The sequence below is a fragment of the Sapajus apella genome, unplaced genomic scaffold (genome assembly GCF_009761245.1).
Source record: "Sapajus apella isolate SASKATOON/1434 unplaced genomic scaffold, GSC_monkey_1.0 scaffold4, whole genome shotgun sequence".
Lineage (NCBI taxonomy): Eukaryota > Metazoa > Chordata > Mammalia > Primates > Cebidae > Sapajus > Sapajus apella.
In genome coordinates, this window is record NW_022436944.1 from 31,331,386 (window position 1) to 31,351,095 (window position 19,710).

The 19,710-nt window shown below is 45.3% G+C and overlaps 1 protein-coding gene across 1 annotated transcript in view; it reads right to left on the reverse strand.

Moving 5' to 3' along the window:
* Positions 1 to 19,710, reverse strand: part of EPHB1 (EPH receptor B1) — a 436,638-nt gene that overhangs the window by 139,365 nt on the left and 277,563 nt on the right. Inside the window, exon 4 of the mRNA XM_032265843.1 lies at positions 6,318 to 6,473. Coding sequence (XP_032121734.1) covers positions 6,318 to 6,473 — 156 coding nt within the window. The remainder of the gene's footprint in view (positions 1 to 6,317; positions 6,474 to 19,710) is intronic.

The window sequence follows — 19,710 nt, forward strand, 5'->3', positions numbered from 1 at the left end:
CACACACACACACACACACACACACACACACACACACACACACACACATATATATTCACAACCCCCCTCCCTGCAGCCTTCTAGCCTGGCACATAGGACATTGATGGGGAGGGGAAGGCCCTGTGGTTCCAGTCTATGAGAATTCACCCAATAGCCTTTCTCCCCAGAAGTCATAAAACAGAGGACAGAGGAACATGACCTAACTCTAAAGCAATGTTCTCAGACTCTCACAGCTGTCAGAGTTATTGGAGGGCTTTTTAAACTATGATAACTTGGCTCCACCTCCAGAGTTTCTCATTTAGTGGCTCCGGGGTGGGGCTGAGAATTTTTATTTTTAGTAAGTTCCTAGGTGACATGGAGGCTGCTTGTCCAGGGACTGCATGTTAAAACCACTGACCTAAAGGAAACCATCAGTGGGGATCTTGTTGAGCATGACCCAGCAGATCCTGGGTCTGAGACCAGAAAGCTTATGAGCTGATGTCCTTACAGACCCACAATGCTTTGATGGCCACCAGACCTGGCTGCAGAAGCCACCTGCAGAGGACATTCTTCTGTTCCTGTCATCCCAAAGCCATTTCCACCCTCTAAGCCCTGTGCACTCTTCTCGATCCACACAGCTTCCTTAGTAAGACCAGGGTTTCATCCCTGGAAATGTCCCACTCTTGGGCAGTCCATCCAAGGGATATGATCCTTGTCCCACAGGGACACTGCCACCCCCACCCCACCACTGCCCTGTGATGGTTGGGATAAAAGAGGGAAACAACTGCCAGCTCTTAAAAAATGAAACATGAGTTTAAAGGAGAGAAATCATACTATGCAGGAATGGAAGAGGGAAAAGCAGATTCTTACCCTTCTCTATTCAAAGTGGATTCAAAAGTGAGAGTAACAGCCAATCGCCATCATTGCCACGAGGGTTTGCAACATCATTCTCAGAGCTCCCAAATTTTAGCTGTCACTGAGGTCATGGCATTGGAGTCAGACAAACCTGAGTTTTCATCCCAGAGTTTCACTTGCTTTCCATCATTTAATTCTCACAACCTCCTAATTTGAGTTCCGGCATACCCAATTTTAACCAGGAGGAAGCTTGTGTTCCAAAAGGCTAAGTAACTTGCCCCAGGTCTCGCTGTCAGGAGCCAAACTCAAAGCCCCTGCCCCTACCATTCAGCTTCCCTGCCTCTCGGTGTCAGCCAGGAAGGAGAACAGGGATGGCCTCCAGGGGAACCCCAACAGCCCGACAGGCACTGTGCCCCTCATCTGAGGGGTCGGCAGGTGGGCTCAGGGGACACAGTGATCTCTGGAGCCCCGTTTTCATTCTATTTCTATGATCAAAACTGCAGAGGGAAGTCCATTGCATTTGAAGAAGAAATAAAAGAAACGAGGCAAGCACTAGCTTGCCTCCGTGATCCATCAAAATGTCTTCCATGTGAGTGACAGAAAAGGGTCTTTTGTGGTCAGCAATGTAACAAGGTAATTATTTTCAGACCAGTCTTTCTGTATAGTTTTTCACAGACAGCAATTTTATAAGGCATAATTATCTATTTTCACCTGCTTCATAAATTCCTCCTTTCCATTTCGTCCCCCAGTAAACTAGAAATTATTTAAAACAGAAGCCAAGCCCTCCATTGCAGTGCTGGGTTTCACAGTGCCGTGCACCTCTGTGTGCATTCCTGGCTGCCCCTCTGCCTGGCTGCCCTCACCATGTCTCCCTTGCCATCTGGCCCTCCTGTGGAAGGAAGCCTGTCTCAGTGTGAGGCGTTGCTAGACCTTTGCTGCCTGGGAATGGAAAGCCAGTATTGTGGGCCACTGCTCCTGCCCAGCTTCTCGGCACCTCTCGCATCCAGGGGGAGCGGGCTCAGCAGCTTTTCAGAAGCTCTGCCTGTGCCTCCTTCTGCCTCCCACTACACGTCAGGCCGCAGGGCAGGGCAGTCACCTTCTCATTTGTTTTCTGCAGAATCTTGAAGGCCAAGGCAACTGTGTGGTTTGGGACCATCCCATGGATTCTGCTGTGATGCTCAGTGATGGCGTCAGGCCTGGGCTCCCCCAACAACATCACTTTTATTTTCAGATATCCAACATCCTCTCATGCTGGAAGCTTCAATATCTGCTGCAGTCTTCACACTTTCCAGGGATGTAACCAAAGCAAGTTTTAACATCAATTGAGAGTTTACTATGAACCAGGCACTGTGCCAAGGACTCTACAATACTATTTGGCTGAATCTTCATAATAACTCAGAAAAGCATACATTATTATGAAGCTGTGAGAATAAAATGACAGAATGTAAGAAAGCTAAGAATTATAACAAGGTCACAGAGAAGGTAAGAAACAGAATCAAGATTCAAACTTTTGTCTGTGAAGTGCCAAAGCCCCTCTTCCACCCACTACATGAAATCACTGATTCTATGAGCTTTCCCAGAACCCACTCAAGACTGAGGTCGTTTGGGGATGCCAGGATTCACCAGGGAAACTCAGGGCCTCTGGGCAGTGCCTCAGGAAGCAGTACAGGGAGGAAGGCAGTGGCTTTTTTTAGCAGAAGCACAGTAAGCCCAAAGCTCAGAGCTGGTTCCTGTCCATAACCTTCGCAACCCCTCCCTGCTGGTGGGGCTGCACCTTCCCCTTGTCCCCTCCCATTGTCTTCTCATCTGAGCCCCTCCCCTTGCTGTCAGTAGCCCTTCCCTGCCATAACTCCTCACTGAAGGTGGTCCCCACTGTCCAGGTAGGCTGTCTTTATTCAGGGAGTTTCGTGAGCAGGGAGTGGTGAGGAGTCGCTTGTCACCTGCCTCTAGCTATCCCCTAAGCTCCCACCTCATTCCATACATGGCCTAGGTTTGAAGAGGCATCCTCTTGGATACGAGCAAGTACTGGAAAGATCTAAAGCTGCAGGTCTGGGTAGAGGTGAAGGGAGAAGAGAGAAGAAGGAAGAAGGGAGCTAGGCATCAAGAGACCAGCAGCAGTGATGTGACTGCAGACTCAGAACACAGAGCTCTCTAAGCCACCCTTCTCTGACGTTACCTGGAGCCCACACCAGCCCCTTTGACACTGCCTTAAGGTGAACCTGCTCCCTGCAGAGTCCACTGACAAAATTCAAGGACAAGGCTGGACACACAGAGATATCTCAGAGGTCAAGGATTGGGGGAGCGGTGGTCCCTGGGTCTCCCAGTAGATTAAAAAGAAAAGAAATAAATGCCTAAACAGGGCTTCAAAAGGTATCATGCATTCCAAATATTTAGATGAAATAAATTAATACCCATAAAACTACAAAAATACAATGAATATATATGTGCCAGCCTCAAGAGATTAACAGGATTCATTAAAAATATTAATTCTTAGTGCACTATAGGTTTTATAGCCTTGTTAAATGGCACATTTTAAAGTTCTGAAACTCTTTATAAACTTCCCAATACTGCCAGTGAATGAGTGTGACTACTGATATAATCCATTTAAAGACAACAGTCACACGCTAAACCTGAGGCCCCACCAGACTTCCCAGGCTTGGCTTTTGATCTCTCCTGGTATTGCCTCCCTCCCTTGTGCCCACAGGACCTGAACACTGTAGATGTCCACTGCCCTGTACATTTCAGAAAGACAAAGCTCTCCTTTACATGGGTACCCACAGTGCCCACAAGCATCAGGTTGTGCTTGTCTCCTGATGGAATGGATGGAAGACTGAATGTGCAAAGTGAACCAGCACCTGTGCCTTCTCCACCCCAACCAGTGTGTCTCAGGCTGAGCTGGTCCCTTGCATGCCTGCCCTGCTCAACCTGCTGAACCAGCAGGAGCCCCAAGGCTGTAGTACAGGGCTATGCCTTGTCTCAACAACTCCAGATATGCTCCTTGTATCTGAAAAATTATTTACTGTGGTGATGTGCAATGCCTTTTTAAGAGAACAGATGGCACCTCCAATTAGAATGCCTTAAAAGGAAACCCTAATGAGATTATAAAAGCCAACAAATTGACTTTTTCATACAGTACTTTCCTGGCACACAATAAATCAAATATATAATGACGTTCAATAAAATAATAGATTTATTGATAGTTGTTTTTCCTAGCATGGTGTTGCACCTCAGTCCCACCCTGTGGGTCCCCTCGCCAAGTGCTTGCCCCTGCAGACCAAGGCAGAGAGCTGGACAATGCATCTATGAGCTTCTGTCAGGTCTGGCCACCACAGCCACATGTGGCTTTGATTCAGTGTTTTCTGGTCTGATCCAGGCATGCTAAAGCCTGCTATATCTGCAGAGTAGGGACATATGAAGGGTGTGGCATCTGTGGTCACACACATAGGCATGTCTAGTAATCAGCTCCACTCTGGGTAAGATTGGGGACACTGTGGTGGGACCATAGGGGGTATATGTAACCCCTGAGCTAACTGGACCAGATTCAGGGGGAAGAAGCCTGTAAGGTATAATTTATTATTTATTATTATTATTATTATTAAATTTATCTCCAAATTAAGTTTGTCTCCATCAGGAGACAAACACAACCTGACCTGGCACTGTAGGTACCCAGAATGTACATACTGGAAGCTTTGGGAAATTTCTGGTTCCCCTCCCCACCAGGTATTAGTCCTTCTGGTTCAAGTACATCAGATCAGATGGCTAGAAGACAGGCCTTGAGAGAGAGAAGAAAGAGGTGCTATAGCAAGGAGGACAGCACCACATCAACATTATGAGCATTTAGTCATCTGTCTACCTTTCCTCTAGGTGACCATATCCAGGAACAGGGTGAATTTACAGGGTGTGTCTGCTGAAGTGGAAGCTGGGAGGCTGAGTCTCCTATTTGCATGGTTGATCTGTAGAGGGAGATTGGCCAGTGAGAGGGGTTCATGAGCAGGAGTGTAAAGGAATGTTTTGAGGAGGAACACTGTGAGACCCTGGGCATATACTTTGACATTCATGGAGGCTGGTCTTTGGTCTGAACATCCAGGCAGCAGTGATTCAGCATCCTTAAGTGGCATCTAAAGAAGTATGCTTTTCTGGCTCATGGAAGACCCCCAAAGCAACTTCAGAAATCAGTGGAGGAGACAGAACAACAGAAAAACAGGACCTCTGGTCAGCAGAAACAATCATTTTTGTTAATATTAACCCACCAGAGAGAGGTCTGTAGAAAATCACTTTACAAGAGGATGATCTTTTCCCCAGTTGAAATCTATACACATTGATTGAACTCAGGAACTTGATCTAGAAGATGCTTTCATTCCTCCTCTTTACTCAGCAAAGGTTACATACACTACAAGGCTAGAATTAAGAAATTCTTCCACTCAGAGTCCAGTCGCTTTTTCTGCTCAACAAACTGAAAGTATGAAATATCCCTCTGTGGCCTTCTGTGCTGGGTATGGATGGAAGGGATTTGATCCAAGGAGGTTTAAGGAAAGGTCCTGCTCACAAGGAGCCAGGCAGTGTTATCCAATGCAGAAGAAAGTTCTAAAATATTTGAGGCTAACCTGGAGCACTGACTCCCAAATACAATGGGAATACTGAAAAGAGAGGTCATCCAATTTCCAGGCTGCAGTGCTCACAGGAGTAGGAGCAAGTTGTCTAAAGTACTGTGCAAGGACAGTAGTGATTGTCTCCTCCTACAATTATTGGGGAGAATATTTGGAGAAAAGCACACCCCTCCCATCCCTATCCAGGGAGTGTAGCTGCTTTCCCCCATTTTTGGCAGGGAGACTGCTGTTACCTCTACAGTAGATAATGAGAGAGTGGATGTAGCTGATGCATTAGCTCCAGTCCTTAGAATTTATGCCTTGGAGATGCATTCTGTGGTCAGGCCACTGGTCTTGTTATTTGACAGGAGCACAAGTGCTACATCAGACTGGGCATTGGAAGGGACACAAGAAGATGAATATATGGTCCTGGCACACAAAAGTCTTAATTTGGTAACTCAGATAAGTATAGAATAACTGGAAAATTAATAAAATGATGAGAGCTCTGAGGGGAGTCTGGTTACAAATATACAGGAAACCCAGCAAAGAGATAGGAGATTCTCAGCTATAGGCACCAGGAAGGACTTCCTAGAAGAAGTGATAATAGATCATGATTTTGCATCCGAAGAACTCTATAGTCTGGCATCTGATGAACAGAAGTTATTTTGCTGGGGTGAGAGTAAGGGGGAAGAAAAAAACGTAATCCTCACCCAGTGCTAAGTAGGGAAAAGGGCCCTGAACTCCCAGCACAGGAGTTGCATGTTTCAGCACCATGGCCAGCAATTCTGCTTTGCTCTGCGATCAAAGGCTGATGTCTTCTCTTCCCTGCCCCAGACCCACCACTTGCATTGTCAGGGAACCAAACTCCCCAGCCCAACGCCCTTACTAGACACTTACTAGTGCATGCCACTTCTGGAGGGTCAAAGTCCGCTCGGTAATAACCAGTCCGGCAGGTGCAGATGGGAGATGCCTCTGCAGGGGAGCGGCTGTTGGAGGGGCAGTGGGAGCAGCCTTCAGCTTCCTGGCTGGCCTTGAACATCCCTGCAGGGCAGGCTAGAACACAAAGAGACCATGTGATAATTAATGGAAGTGTGGTAGCCAGAAATTCTTTCCTACAACCGGAACACGAGTGTCTTTGTCTCTAAAAAGAACATCAAGATCCCCCTCTTGTACCAAGTGAGCATCTAAGGTTGAGGAAACCCCTATTTAACACTTCCTATTCTTCAAATATCCTTTGTAAAATATACTTCTTGGTACCAATGGCCTCTCTCACTTGAAAAAATGGATAATTCTTCACTTCCAGGTGTGTCAAGAGATTTGAGAAAACAAATCTAATGTAGCTCAATGTGTAGCTCTGTTCCTGGGACATAAGTGCTCTGTAAATGGTTATTCCCTCCCCTGTATCTACCTGGTTAACATCCAGGGCCTTTCCCTGAGCCACTCACTAAAGGCATCTCATCTTATGATTTAGATAGAGAGGGGTCTTAGGTGACAAAAGACTGGACCTATGGTTTTTCAGTGCCATGTTGCAGCACACATGAGGAAGTATGTGTGGAAATACTATGAGATGTATCAACAAGCTCTTGTTATGAATGATGGTAAAGGGCTGAAATTCATGAGTGATTCTTTAAAACTAAATTAAAGTGATTTCAAGGTTACTGCCTTAACATCATCATTCTCCCTTAATTGCATTTTGATATGCTTTAGGGGGTGGGGCAAGGAAAGGATGACTTTGCAGACAGTGTATCAGGGAGTGTGTCATTCACTTGGTGTCATCTATCATGCACATGGCAGTGGTGAAGGTTGGTAACAATGGATACAGCCTGATCTCCACTGGAGGGGCCCTCATATGTGCAACACATACCCTTAATTTTCTGTGGGATCAGCCTGTAATGAGTCATGTCCTGAAAAGTCTGGCTCCAAGCTGTCCCCTGAGCTTTAACTTTGTCTTATCTATAGACTTTTGGGCCCAGAATCTGGTCTCTTCCTTGCTGATCCCTCGTAAGATTGATCCTGCCCACCCTTCTCCCCTAAGTCCCTTCCCCATCATCTCAGCCCCTACTCTTCCTGTCCTATGAAACCTACTCTGGCTCATCCTTCTTTGAGACTGGGTAAAACTTACTGACTGGTCAACTTGTTTGGCTTTCTTACACAGCTCATGACTTCACTCAACAAACACTTACTGTGCCCCTGCTGAAAACCTGTCCCGGGGAATTCAAGAATAGAGCCTGCCTTCAAGGAGCCCTTGATCCAATGAAGTCATATAAATCTAATACAACGTGAAAGTTGTATAATGGAAGTGCCATTATAATGGTTTCTACTTAGAGAAAGCTCATCTTCTCAAATGTATTGTTCTCTCCTGGAAAGTGCAGAGTATTCTCTAATAATAGCAGTAGCCACCATCTGTTAAGTTGTCTTGTTAAGTGCTTTACATGCATTACTCTATGGGGTAGCTATTATTATCTCCATTTTGCTAATGAGGAAACTGGGACATGGAGAGGTTAAATAAGTTACCAAGGATCACACAGTGGGAAAAATGATAGCGATGACATACACAAAAGCTATTTGAAAAATATCCACTGCTTTTCTGCTAAGACAAGAAGAAAGAACTGTTTCCTATGCTGTGAAAGTTATCTCACTCCATTGCTCACTTAAGGTGAGGAAAAGGTTTCAGTTTCTCCAGACAGTTGCTGGGTGGGGGCCCATATTGGACAGAAAGGAATCTCCAAAACGTAATGTTCTGGAATGACACAGCCAAATGTGTTCCATGGGGTCACGTTCTTTGGATTGTTAACACCTATGACAAAAGGGTACTGTGGCCAGATATTTTGAAATGGGGATTTCAAAAGTTCATCTCATTCTCTGTTGAGGATTTCTCAGAACTTTTACAAATGCTACGTTTTTTTCACCAATAAATCTTACTTTGCAGAGCATCCCCTGGGATTATGGAAGACACGGGAGTGAATGTTGTTTCCCAGTTTGGGGGAAAAAATGCCAGTTGCGACCCGTGTAAAAAGGGGCCACTTACTGACCCATCTCAGCACATTGTAAAGAAACTTAGAAAAAAAGTACTGTTTGGGTCTTTACTAAAGACCCAATAAATAAAACGTGCAAGGGAAAGGCACTAATGACAAACCCAATGTGTCCGAGACTTCGGCTTACTAATCTGTCTTTCCAAGCCCACTCAATGTAGTCCCTCCCTCTATTTTTCTTCTGTTCTTTTCTTCTTTCCATATCTCTTCTTCATCTCCTGCGAGAAACACTTGGCTCTTTTCCTAATCAATCCCCAGCCTTCCTGGCCCTGTTGGTTTCTGCAGCCAGTGAATACAGACAAATCCCAGGCCTGTGCTGCCTGGACCCAGCAGGAGCTCTGTCGCCAGAAAGTGGGGGAGGGGTAGTGGTGACAACTGAAGCATTCATGGTTGGCCCCTGCCATGCTGTAATTTTCTTAATGTGCCAGTCCAGGAAGAACAAGGTGTTTTTCCTTTCTTTCCAGCATTTAAAAGCCTTCTCACTTTACATTTAATAAGTTAACAGCATAAACAATTGTTCTAATATCCACCAGTGGCGGGGGTGGGGGATGTGGAAAGGTCCCCTCTGAGGTTTCTGATGGACAACACTAGCTCTGGGTGACTGAGTCTCTGAGCTCCAAGGTTTCCACGAGAGGAGGAAGTGGAGGGGAGGAGGTCCAAGCTGAACATTAAGGAGTGAAGTCTGGTTAAGGAGAGAGGTTCCAGGAGGAGGTCTGATTCCATCCTCCCTGGAGAAACAAGCACTTGGCAGTGGTCAGGCAGTCCTGTGTTCAATTCTTGGCTCTGCTAGCTCCTAGCTGGGTGACCACTGATAAATTATATCATCCCTCAGAGCCTCAATTTTCTCATCTGTATGAAAGGTCTATAAAAAAGAACCACAAACTTCTCACAATAACTCCCACAAATCATTAGTAATTAATAAACTCAAATATGAAATGTTGCTAGCATCAGTGTGTGCTAAATAATGCTAACTCCTCTTCATCCCAACTTACCCACTCCCTTTTAAAAAAACAAGGTTTCTCTGCAGGGACTTTTGGAACTCAGGGTCAGAATGCAAGTTTGGAGTCCCAAAGTGGGCAAATAAATCCTGAAACCTGATGAAAGAATGTGTTTCTACATATATTATCTCTGTTTTGTATGATGGGTGAATCATATCTACAAAATATATTTTACATAGAATTACAAAATGTATGAATCTCTTTAATATTCAGATTTTATAACTTAATACTTTAATAAAATCTGTCTAGGTATTCCTTAATCTATAAAAGAAGTACTATTCCTAAATTCATTTATTAAACTTATTTTTTTATTTTTACTTTAAATTCTGGGATATGTGTGCAGAACTTGCAGGTTTGTTACAAAGGTACACATGTGCCTTGGTGGTTCGCTGCACCTATCAACCTGTCATCTAGGTTTTAAGCCCTCAATGCATTAGGTATTGGTCCTAATGCCCTCCCTTCCCTTGTCCTCCATCCCTCGACAGTCCCCAGTGTGTGATGTTCCCCTCTCTGTGTCCATGTGTTCTCATTGTTCAACTCCCATTTATGAGTGAGAACATGCGGTGTTTGGTTTTCTGTTACTGTGTTAATTTGCTAAGAATGATGGTTTCCAGTTTCATTCATGCAAAGGACATGAACTCATCCTTTTTATGACTGCATAGTATTCCGCAGTGTATATATGCCACATTTTCTTTATCCAGTCTATCATCGATGGGCGTTTGGGTTGGTTCCAAGTCTTTGCTACTGTAAATAGTGCTGCAATAAGCATACATGTGCATGTGTCTTTATAGTAGAATGGTTTATAATCCTTTGGGCATATGCCCAGTAATTTATTAACTTTAGATTTCTGTGTGTAGACACACTTGAGCTATACTTTCTCATAGAATTCATGCTTTAAACAAGGGTTAAAGTGCCAGGATAATCCACAAAACCTTTTTAACTTATCTTGTATTAGGTGCCACTAATAAGAAACAGAAGTTAACAATATTGTTGTTTTACTAGAAATTTAACAGAGAAAAAGAAATAAGAAAACTATGCTGCCTTGAGAAAAAGCAGCTTTAATTTGGGGTGATAAATAAAGCTTCTGGGTGGATTCTGATGAAGAATATTCGGGCCAAGAGAAGCAAAAGCAAATGGCCTTTGGAGCCAGGTCTGTCACTTAACAATGTAAAGCAGCCGGGAGTCACACAGTGCAGAGTGGTGGGGACCCTGGCAGCCTGGAGACGGCTCACCTGCGTAAAGACTCTACAATTTCAAACAATAGTAATTAAATGTGGTGGTAGCCTAACCAAACACATCTCAGCACTTTCAGGCAATTTGAGGTAAATAACGGAGTTCTCTGCTTTCATATCATTTCAAAACTCAGGAGTTCCTTTACAGATTTATGGTCAGCACTATTGCTACAGTTGGGATCTCCTCATTCAACAAATATTTATTGAGGATCGACTCCTAGCCAGGCGCCAGGCTGGAGGAATAGAACAGGGCACCGATGGGGTAGCTGACTTTAGGAAGCTCCCTTCCTGGTGAGGGAGGTGGATGATGTAATGCTGCTTCTGACACAGCAGGATCTGTGCCATGCTTGTGTGGGCACAGGGGACCAGGTGACTGGATGTACACCTTTCGTGGACTCTCCTCATGAGACTCACGAGAAACATTTTGTTACTTTATAAAAGAAGCAATATTCCTTAAGTTCATTTATTAACCTTTTAGATTATAATTTGTAACCACATTTGTGCTATATTTTCTCATAGAATTCATGCTTTAAATAATGGTTAAAAGTGCTATTTCAGGTGGCTCACAATTGTAATCCCAACACTGGGAGGCTGAGGCGAGTGAATCACCTGAGGTCAGAAGTTTGAGACCAGTTTGGCCAAGATGGTGAAACCCTGCCTCTACTAAAAATACAAAAATACAAAAAAAAAAATAGCTGGGAGTGGTGGCACATGCCTGTAATCCCACCTGCTTGGGAGGCTGAGGTAGGAGAATCGTTTGAACCCAGGAGGCAGAGGTTGCAGTGAGCAGAGATTAGACCATTGCACTCCAGCCTGGGCAACAGAGCGAGACTCCATCTCAAAAAAAAAAAAAAAAAAAAAGTCCCATTTCTTGGTACTTGGCAATGATTAAACAGTTTCTTGTGATCACTAGGAGGCAAAATTCAGAAGGAGAGGAAAAGATAAAGGGAGAAGAAAAGAGGTGGAGGAATAGGAGAAGTAGGAAGGGAAATTAGATCAGAAACTGCCCAGCATTGGATTTCAGGAGGGGGTTTCATTCTATTCCAGGAGGTGGGCAGAAAGAGAAGAACCACCTGCACCTTACTGTGCATTTGCATTAAGACCTTTGTCAGTGGGACACTGTAACTTGGAGGGCTGGACGTTTTTAACACCAGTGAAGCCTACAATAATTGCCTTGTTTCCTTAAGAGAAGGGGGTTTGGTTTCCTCCATTGTAAGTGACTAAAGTTCAGACACAAGGCCTAGAAACCTGCATAGCCAAGGCTTTTGGATGGCACCCCTCTCCCCATCCCCCTACATATCTCTTTCACCACCCCCAACTTCAGAAAAGGGGAGGAGACAAGATCTGAGCACCCCATGCCTAAACGTATGGTATGTATATTTTCCATTCAACAGACAAAACACATTTGTCTCCCTGTTCAAGGGATGGGTACACATCATCTCTGGCTGGTATCCAGAAGGTCACCTTGAAACACCCACCCAACTTCTCAGCACCTCAACGACGTAGCAAATTACCTGCTTCTTACAATGCTCTTGAGACACCCCTCTCCTCCCATCCCTGCATGTGGACTTCCAGTGACACTGAGTTCATCACCTACAGTACTATTACTTTATAAAGAAACAGATTAAGTGTCTCATAAACAGTGCAGTGATTGAGATAATGGAAAGCGCTTCTCATCCCCATCTGCAGCATCAGGTTATGAAGCATTTCCAAGGAGCCAGGAAGAGGAAATTAATAGAAGCAAGAGGGAATAACCACTTTTATGCAATTTCCTCAGGAGATAGTGGACCATCTAATCTTTATTGGAGCCCTTTAACCTGTCACTCAGCACTCACCAGAGCCTCTTTAGCGCTCAGAATTTTTCTTGATATCGAAGGAAGATAAAATGAAAACCTCAAAACATTATTTTATAATTTTCAGATATGGAAGGTGCATATTACCTCTGCCCCTCCCCCTCTCAAATGAGGCCTCAAAGACAACATTTTTATGCAGCATAAATGTGGGAGAGCTTAGCTATTCTCAGTGCATGGTTGAGGGGGTCAGAGCTACACCACAGGGAGGAAGTCTCTCCTTGCATTTTAAATGTGATTCTTCCCTCCACCGCCACCTTCTGTCCTTGCTCTTTCTTTTTAATAATCTGATTACTTCTTCTGATCTATTTTTTTCCCCAAATGAGTTTGCAAAGGTTCATGCCAATGAATATTCATCCCCTGCTTAAGAACCGGGGGCCTTTTTTTCAAGGCAGGTGCAGCTCAGCAGCTGGCTCAGGGAAGCCAGCCTGCCTCATGGGGCAACAGGGAGAGGGGCAAGGCACATGCTTCTGGCTAGGAAGAAAGAGGCTCACAGCCCAGAGCTCATTGCTTCTAAAACCTCCCCTTCCTTTATCTTACACTTTGGTCTCGCTCTGTAAGAGAGGCAGAAGAGCCTCTCTCAGCAGCGGCTAAGAACTGTGCGATAGGTGTGGTGTCAGCGGGCAAGAAACTCCTGTGGGTCATGCAAACAGCTCTGCATAGCTGCTTCCATAGGTCTTGTGGCCCCACACTGGGCCACTACTTGAAGTCAGTTCTATGGCCAAATGCCTATATCACCTTCATATTACTGGTGGCTGACCCCACAGGTTACTGGCTCTGAAATTTCAGGCCTGGTGAGACTCCCTGGAAGGAGTGGCATGAGGCCTCTGCACTGGGATTTCTCTGTCTGTTCTCAAAAGCAGTCTTTGCTTTCCCAGAATGAGTTTTCCTGAACAGCCCCAGGACATTCCATTGGGACTTAAAGCCTATGGGAGCTCCCATTTCCCCTTATATTCATGGCAATGTGTTGAGAAAACCGATGGCAAAGAAATATTTCCCAAGCATGCATGCATCCATCCATCCATCCGTCCATCCATCCATCCATCCATTCTTCCATCCATCCATCCAACCATCTATTCATCGAATGTACTAGTTTGAAAGCTCTCTGACGGCTGACACTAGGTGTTGTCAACTTTGTACTTCCCTTTCCCCAGCACTTAGCACAAACCTTACACATAGGCATACATATTCTATGGCTAGTCAAATAGATGTTCACTGAAGGACAGCTGTGATAAGACCAAAAGATAAAAAGCTGTGATGATAATAGTAATAACAACAACAAATATGACCTTAATATTAGAAAATGTGGATTTTCTACAAAGTTTGGATTTTTCTTTTTCTTTTTTTTTTTTTTTTTTTTTTTTTTTTTGAGACAGGGTCTTGCTCTGTTGCCCAGACTGGAGTGCAATGGTGTGATCTTGGCTCACCACAATGTCTGCCTTCCAGGCTCAAGCAATTCTCCTCCCTCAGCCTCCCAAGTAGCTGGGATTACAGGCATGTACCACTACTGCCTGGCTAATTTTTATATTTTTAGTAAAGATGGGGTTTCACCATGTTGGCCAGGCTGGTCTTGAACTCCTGGCCTCAAGTGATCCAAATGCCTTGGCTTCCCAAAGTGCTGGGATTACTGGTGTGAGCCACTGCGCCCAGCCAAAGTATGGATTCTTATAGTTTCCTAGGAGAGTTATTTGACATGTATTAAGAGCTTCAACATGTTGAAAGCTTTGATTCAACAATTTTATTTCTAAAAACTTATAAAAAAAGCAAGCAGGGGTAGAAACAATTTATATTCATTGATGTTCATCACAGTATTATTTATAATAGGGAAGAAAGAAGAGAGAAAGGGGGAGGGAAGAACTTAAAAGTCCAATAATAAGGTATTGACTAAGTTATGCAACATTCATATAATGGAATACTGCACAACCATTAAAATTGTGACTTGGAAAAATATTTTAAAAGTGTGATCTAAAACGATAGAGTATGACACTATGAACTGCATTTTACATACACACACATACAAACCTATCATACTCAGCAAAATGGAAAATAAAATCTGGGAATGGTGACATTAATAATTACTATTATGTTTCTATACTTTCTCAATGTTTTGCATTGCAGATACATGACTTTTAGTAATCAAATAATTTCTCATTCAGTACATTTTAAAATCTTGCAGAGGACAACTTCCAATTCTAAGGGGCTGAGCTGAGCAGAACAGATCAGGGTGAAGCGTTTATGAATAAAATTTTTACAGCAGAGGTGGAGATGCTCTGTGCCAGAGGTCTTCAGAGGAAGGGGAGAGCGGGTTGCCATTGGAAGCCTGCCTAGTGGAGTTCGTTCGTGCACAGGACCTCAAAGGATGGGTAAAAGTTGGCAGAGAGGATGGAAGGATGAGGGAAAGGGAAAAGATTGCACCAAGACTCAGAGAGAGCAGGAGCCCTAGCTTACCTGGGGAAACTTTGAGGGTAGTTGTAGAAGTTGCCAAGAATACAAAGCATTAATGGGGGCCGTTGAGGGGGGGCAGCTGGAGCACATTTACTTCTACATCAACCTGGGCACTTGGAGCCAAATGGGTCTCCAGTTCTCACCTCCCTGGGCCTGCTGCCAGCTGTAATGGCCTGTGCAGAGGGACACTTAGCTGTGTCATACACTTGTATCACTCATGGTGACACTTGCTGAAATTGATGAATGCTACAGGCACCATGACATGGAAGAGACTATAACTTACTGTGCTATAAGCTGTTCAGACAGCAGTAGCAGTAGCCATAGCAAGCCTGGAATGCATCCACATGGATGTTGTTATAAAGAGGTGGGCCAGGGTGGCGGTGCTTTGCCTTGATAAAACAGGGAGATCACTGGTCAGGACTGAAGGGTGACAAACAGAAGAGCAGTGTCTCAAGGGAAGAGGGACAGATACTCAGGTTCTGATGGCAGCCTGTTCCCAGAGTGCAGCCAGGGCCATCAAAGCCAGGGTCCTCTCCAGTTGTAGGAGGCTGTGCTGGGCATCAGTTTCTCTCAGAAGTGAGTCCAGGGCTGGATCCTACAATCCTGGTCTAAGGTCAATGATTAGGGAGTGGGAATAGCCATAAAGCAAGCCAGGCATTTTGTAATGATCTAGGCCAGTGGTTCTCAAACTGGTTTCCAGATGAGCAATGTTATGGACTGAAAGTCGCCCCTCCAAAAAATCATACATTGAAGCCTAATTCCGAATGTAATTTTTTTCTTTTTTTTAACAGAGTCTTGCTCTGTCACCCAGGCTGGAGTCCAGCGGCACGATCTTGGCTCACTGCAACCTCTGCCTCCCAGGTTCAAGTGATTCTCTTGCTTCAGCCTCCTGAGTAGCTGGAACTACAGGCATGTGCCACCACACCTGGCTGATTTTTTGTGTTTTTAGTAGAGATGGGGTTTCACCATGTTAGGCAGGACGGTCTCGATCTCCTGACTTCGTGATTCGCCCACCTCGGCCTCCCAAAGTGCTGGGATTACAGGCATGAGCCACCATGCTGGGGCTGGAATGTGATATTATTCTGAGGTGAGAGCTCTGGGGAGTATTAAGTCATGAGAATGGAGCCCTCATAAATGGGATTAATAGCCTAATAAGAAGAAATATGAGAGAAGCTTGCTTCCTCTCTGCCATGTAGGGATATAATGGGCAGATGGTCATCTGCAAACCAGAGAGTGGGCTCTCACCAGACACTGTATCTTCTGGCACCTTGATCTTGGACTTCCTAGTATTCAGAACTGTGAGAAATAAACATTTGTTGTTTAAGCGACCCAGTATCTGTCACAGCAACTTGAGCTAAGACTAGCAGCATCAGTGTCACCTGGAAACATACAGAAATGCAGACTCTCAGATCCTCCCCTAGGCCTACTAAACCAGAAAATCTGGAGGTGTGACACAGCAATCTTAATTTGATTAAGCCCACCAGGTGATTCTGATGTAGCTCTAGTTTGAGGACCACTGCTCTAGGCCACCTGGAAGAGTGAAAACATGGGGTCTCAAAAACTTCCACGTGCTGACTGTGTGATCCTAAGTGAGTTATTTAAACTTTGACCCTTAGCCCCCTCATCTGTAGAAAGGGGTGCTAAGATGACTTCCTTCCCATAGCTATTGTGAATATCAGTGTAATATATATAAAATTCCTGGGACATAGTATCCCCTCAATAAATACTTTTTCCACAAGGAGCCAGGCTGAATGTTTTCATCAACAATTCATTTGAAAGTATGTATTGACCACCTGTAATATACTTGGAGGTGTGCTAGGCATTGTGATATATCAAAGGAGGAAAAATACAAAGTTTTTTCCCATATGGAGCTGACATCCTGGTGGAGGAAGACACACTGTAAGCTGGAAATTCCAATGGATGGGATTATTGCAGCATAGAAGGGCCACAGCAGGGACCTAACCCAGTCTGTGAGGGTCTTGGGAAAGTGACATCTAAGTTAAGGCATAAAGAAGATGTGACAGAGATAAGGTAGGTTAGTGAGAGGAGAAAGAGAAGCTTCCAGGTGGAGAGATCGGCCCGTGAAAAGGCCCTGGAGGAAGTAAATGACTCAGTCAAGGAACTGAGCACAGTGCTTCCACACAGGCTCCCTAAGCACTGAGGCTCAGGCAGAGAGCCAGTGTGGAGTGGGTGGGATCCATCGGCAAGTGAGGCGGCTGAGTGCTTGGAGGAGTAGCCTGAGCTCATGTCACCCACTCGGCCCCTAGCTTTACCATGAGGTCCATGGAAGCCACTGATGGGCTTGGAATTGGGAAGAAACATAATCAGATTTTGTTTTTGAAGGATCACAAAGGCTGCTGGGAAAAGAATGGACTGGAAGAGTGGAGACAGTTACAGGAAGGTTTAGTAGCACGAAAAAAGTGACAATGGACAAGGGTAGTGGGAACAGAGAGAAGTAGATGGAATCAAGAGCTCTCTAGAAGAGAAGGGTCTTCCTGCCCCTTCTCTTGATTGATTGCAGATTGTTCATTTATTCAACAGATGGACACTGAGCCCCTACTAGGTGCCAGGCACTGGGCTCGGTGTGAGGAGTCAAAGACTACAACCTGTTGTCTGCCTGTGTCCCTGCTATCCTGCTCACGCCAGAAAGCCTCCCTTCCACACTATATCCTCTAGGGTTAGGCATTTTCCTCTTCCTGGAGTCCTCTTTTAGAAACCCAATGCTCTAGCAGTGGGCTCAATGTTCCCATAACTTTGGGGGGAATATTAGGGGTGGCAGTATGAAAGATCCAGAGCAGAGAAGGTGAGAGTCTGATTTGGGCCTGTCCCTTCCCGAGGCCCAAATCAGAGACTAGGACTGATTTGGCTCTTCCTGCAGCTGCTGCGTCTGTGCCCCAAGTATGCCCCCTGAGCACTGGCCAGCAGACAAAGCTAGAGGAACAATGTGTGTGTCTATGTGGGAGAGAAACCAATCTTCAGATTCAGGAATCTGCGAAGTGGCCAGAAGAGCCTTCTGGACTTTGGAATGGTACAGGGAACAGACCTCTGATCAGAGATTCCTGCCCCTGAAGCTGCAGCTTGCAGGTGCCCCATTACCTGCACCTCCTCCACAGCAGGCCAATTGGATAGCCAGAAGCTGCTGAGCACCCCATGGGCTGGCTCCTTAGCTTTAGGCCAACAGAGGGGCCAGGAAGGGGTACGATGCTGCAACACTGAGGAAGACAGACACACACAGCAGGCAAGAGGGAAAGCAGGAGGGAGAAGGTTTAGCTGGGAACAACTGTGCTTTCTTACACACAGGGAAACTGAGGCCAGAGAAGGCGCTTGCCTTTCTTAAAGGTCGCCCAGGAAGTAGGGACTCAACTGAACTTATACTTGGTCCTGCCTGCCTCAGAGTAGAAGGGAAAGGGAAGGACATGGGAGGAGTTGTGGAGGAAGCAGCCGGTAGGCCCCTTTTGTCCACAGCCCAGTCCCAGGAGAAACAGCATAAATATCTCAGTCTGCACCCATAGACACCTGACATCCTGGACCCTACACATCAGACATGCGGGAACCTGGTGCAGGAGGCAAAAACACAGCTAACAGGGAAGTAAGGGACCACAGGGCAGAGACTGGGAAGGGGCAGGTCCTTCACTCACCTAGGCTCTTACAACCTTGAAATGACCAGCATGGAGGGGAGCGGGACACAGCAGGGTCAGAGCAGCCAGACACCAGTGCAAGGCTGCTGTCTCTGTGTGCCGGCCTGCCCTCTTTCCCCGGGCTTGGTGGAGAAGTAGGACCCAGAGAGGCAAATGGCCTAACTGTGCACAAGCTCCTCTTTCTATGGAATTTATACTAATGAACTAATCAACTGTAGCTCAAAGCTTTAACTATGAGGGTATTCGTGACAAATTGTTTATAGCAAGAAAAAATTAATAACAGCTTAAAAGCCCTAAAATAGGGGGTCAGAGCAATAAATTATAGTGCATCCCTAAATGGAAAACCATGACCCCATCAAGGAAGATGGTGAAAACCTGTGCTTAGTGACATCTAAAACTATTGGCAAATAGTGGGAACAAATATTATTCTCAGAGACATCACTTTTTTATAGTGATGAGATTATGCACTTTTTTTTTTAAGGATGAGTTCTTTTCCTTTTATAGACATTGTCTCGTTCATTCCACACACATCTGGGGAGCACTTTTTGTGTGCCTTGAGATAGATATCAGATAGTCAGGAATCAGAAGTGTAAGGGGGTCTGGAGGAGCGCCCAGTGCAGAGGCAGCAAGCAGTTAAATGGGGAGGAATTCTTAAGATGCTGGACTCCAGGCTGGGCGCGGTGGCTCACGCCTGTAATCCCAGCACTTTGGGAGGCTGAGGCAGGTGGATTACCTGAGCCCAGGAATTTGAGATCAGCCTGGTCAACATGATGAAACCCCATTTCTACTAAAAATACAAAAATTAGCTGGGAGCAGTGGCACATGCCTGTAGTCCCAATGACCAACCAATGGCAAGAAGTGAGGAAGGAGTGCCCAATCTGAAGTCCACAAGGCCTCTCCCCAGTGAGAACTGCTTGAACCCAGGAGGCAGAGGTTGCAGTGAGCTGAGATCGCACCACTGCATTCCAGTCTGGGCAACAGAGTGAGACTCTGTCTCAAAAAAGATAAATCAATAAAGATGTTGGACTCCAGAGGCAGGACCATGGCCTCCTTGGGAATGTCTGATGTCACAGCTAAGCAGGAGACAGGGAGTTC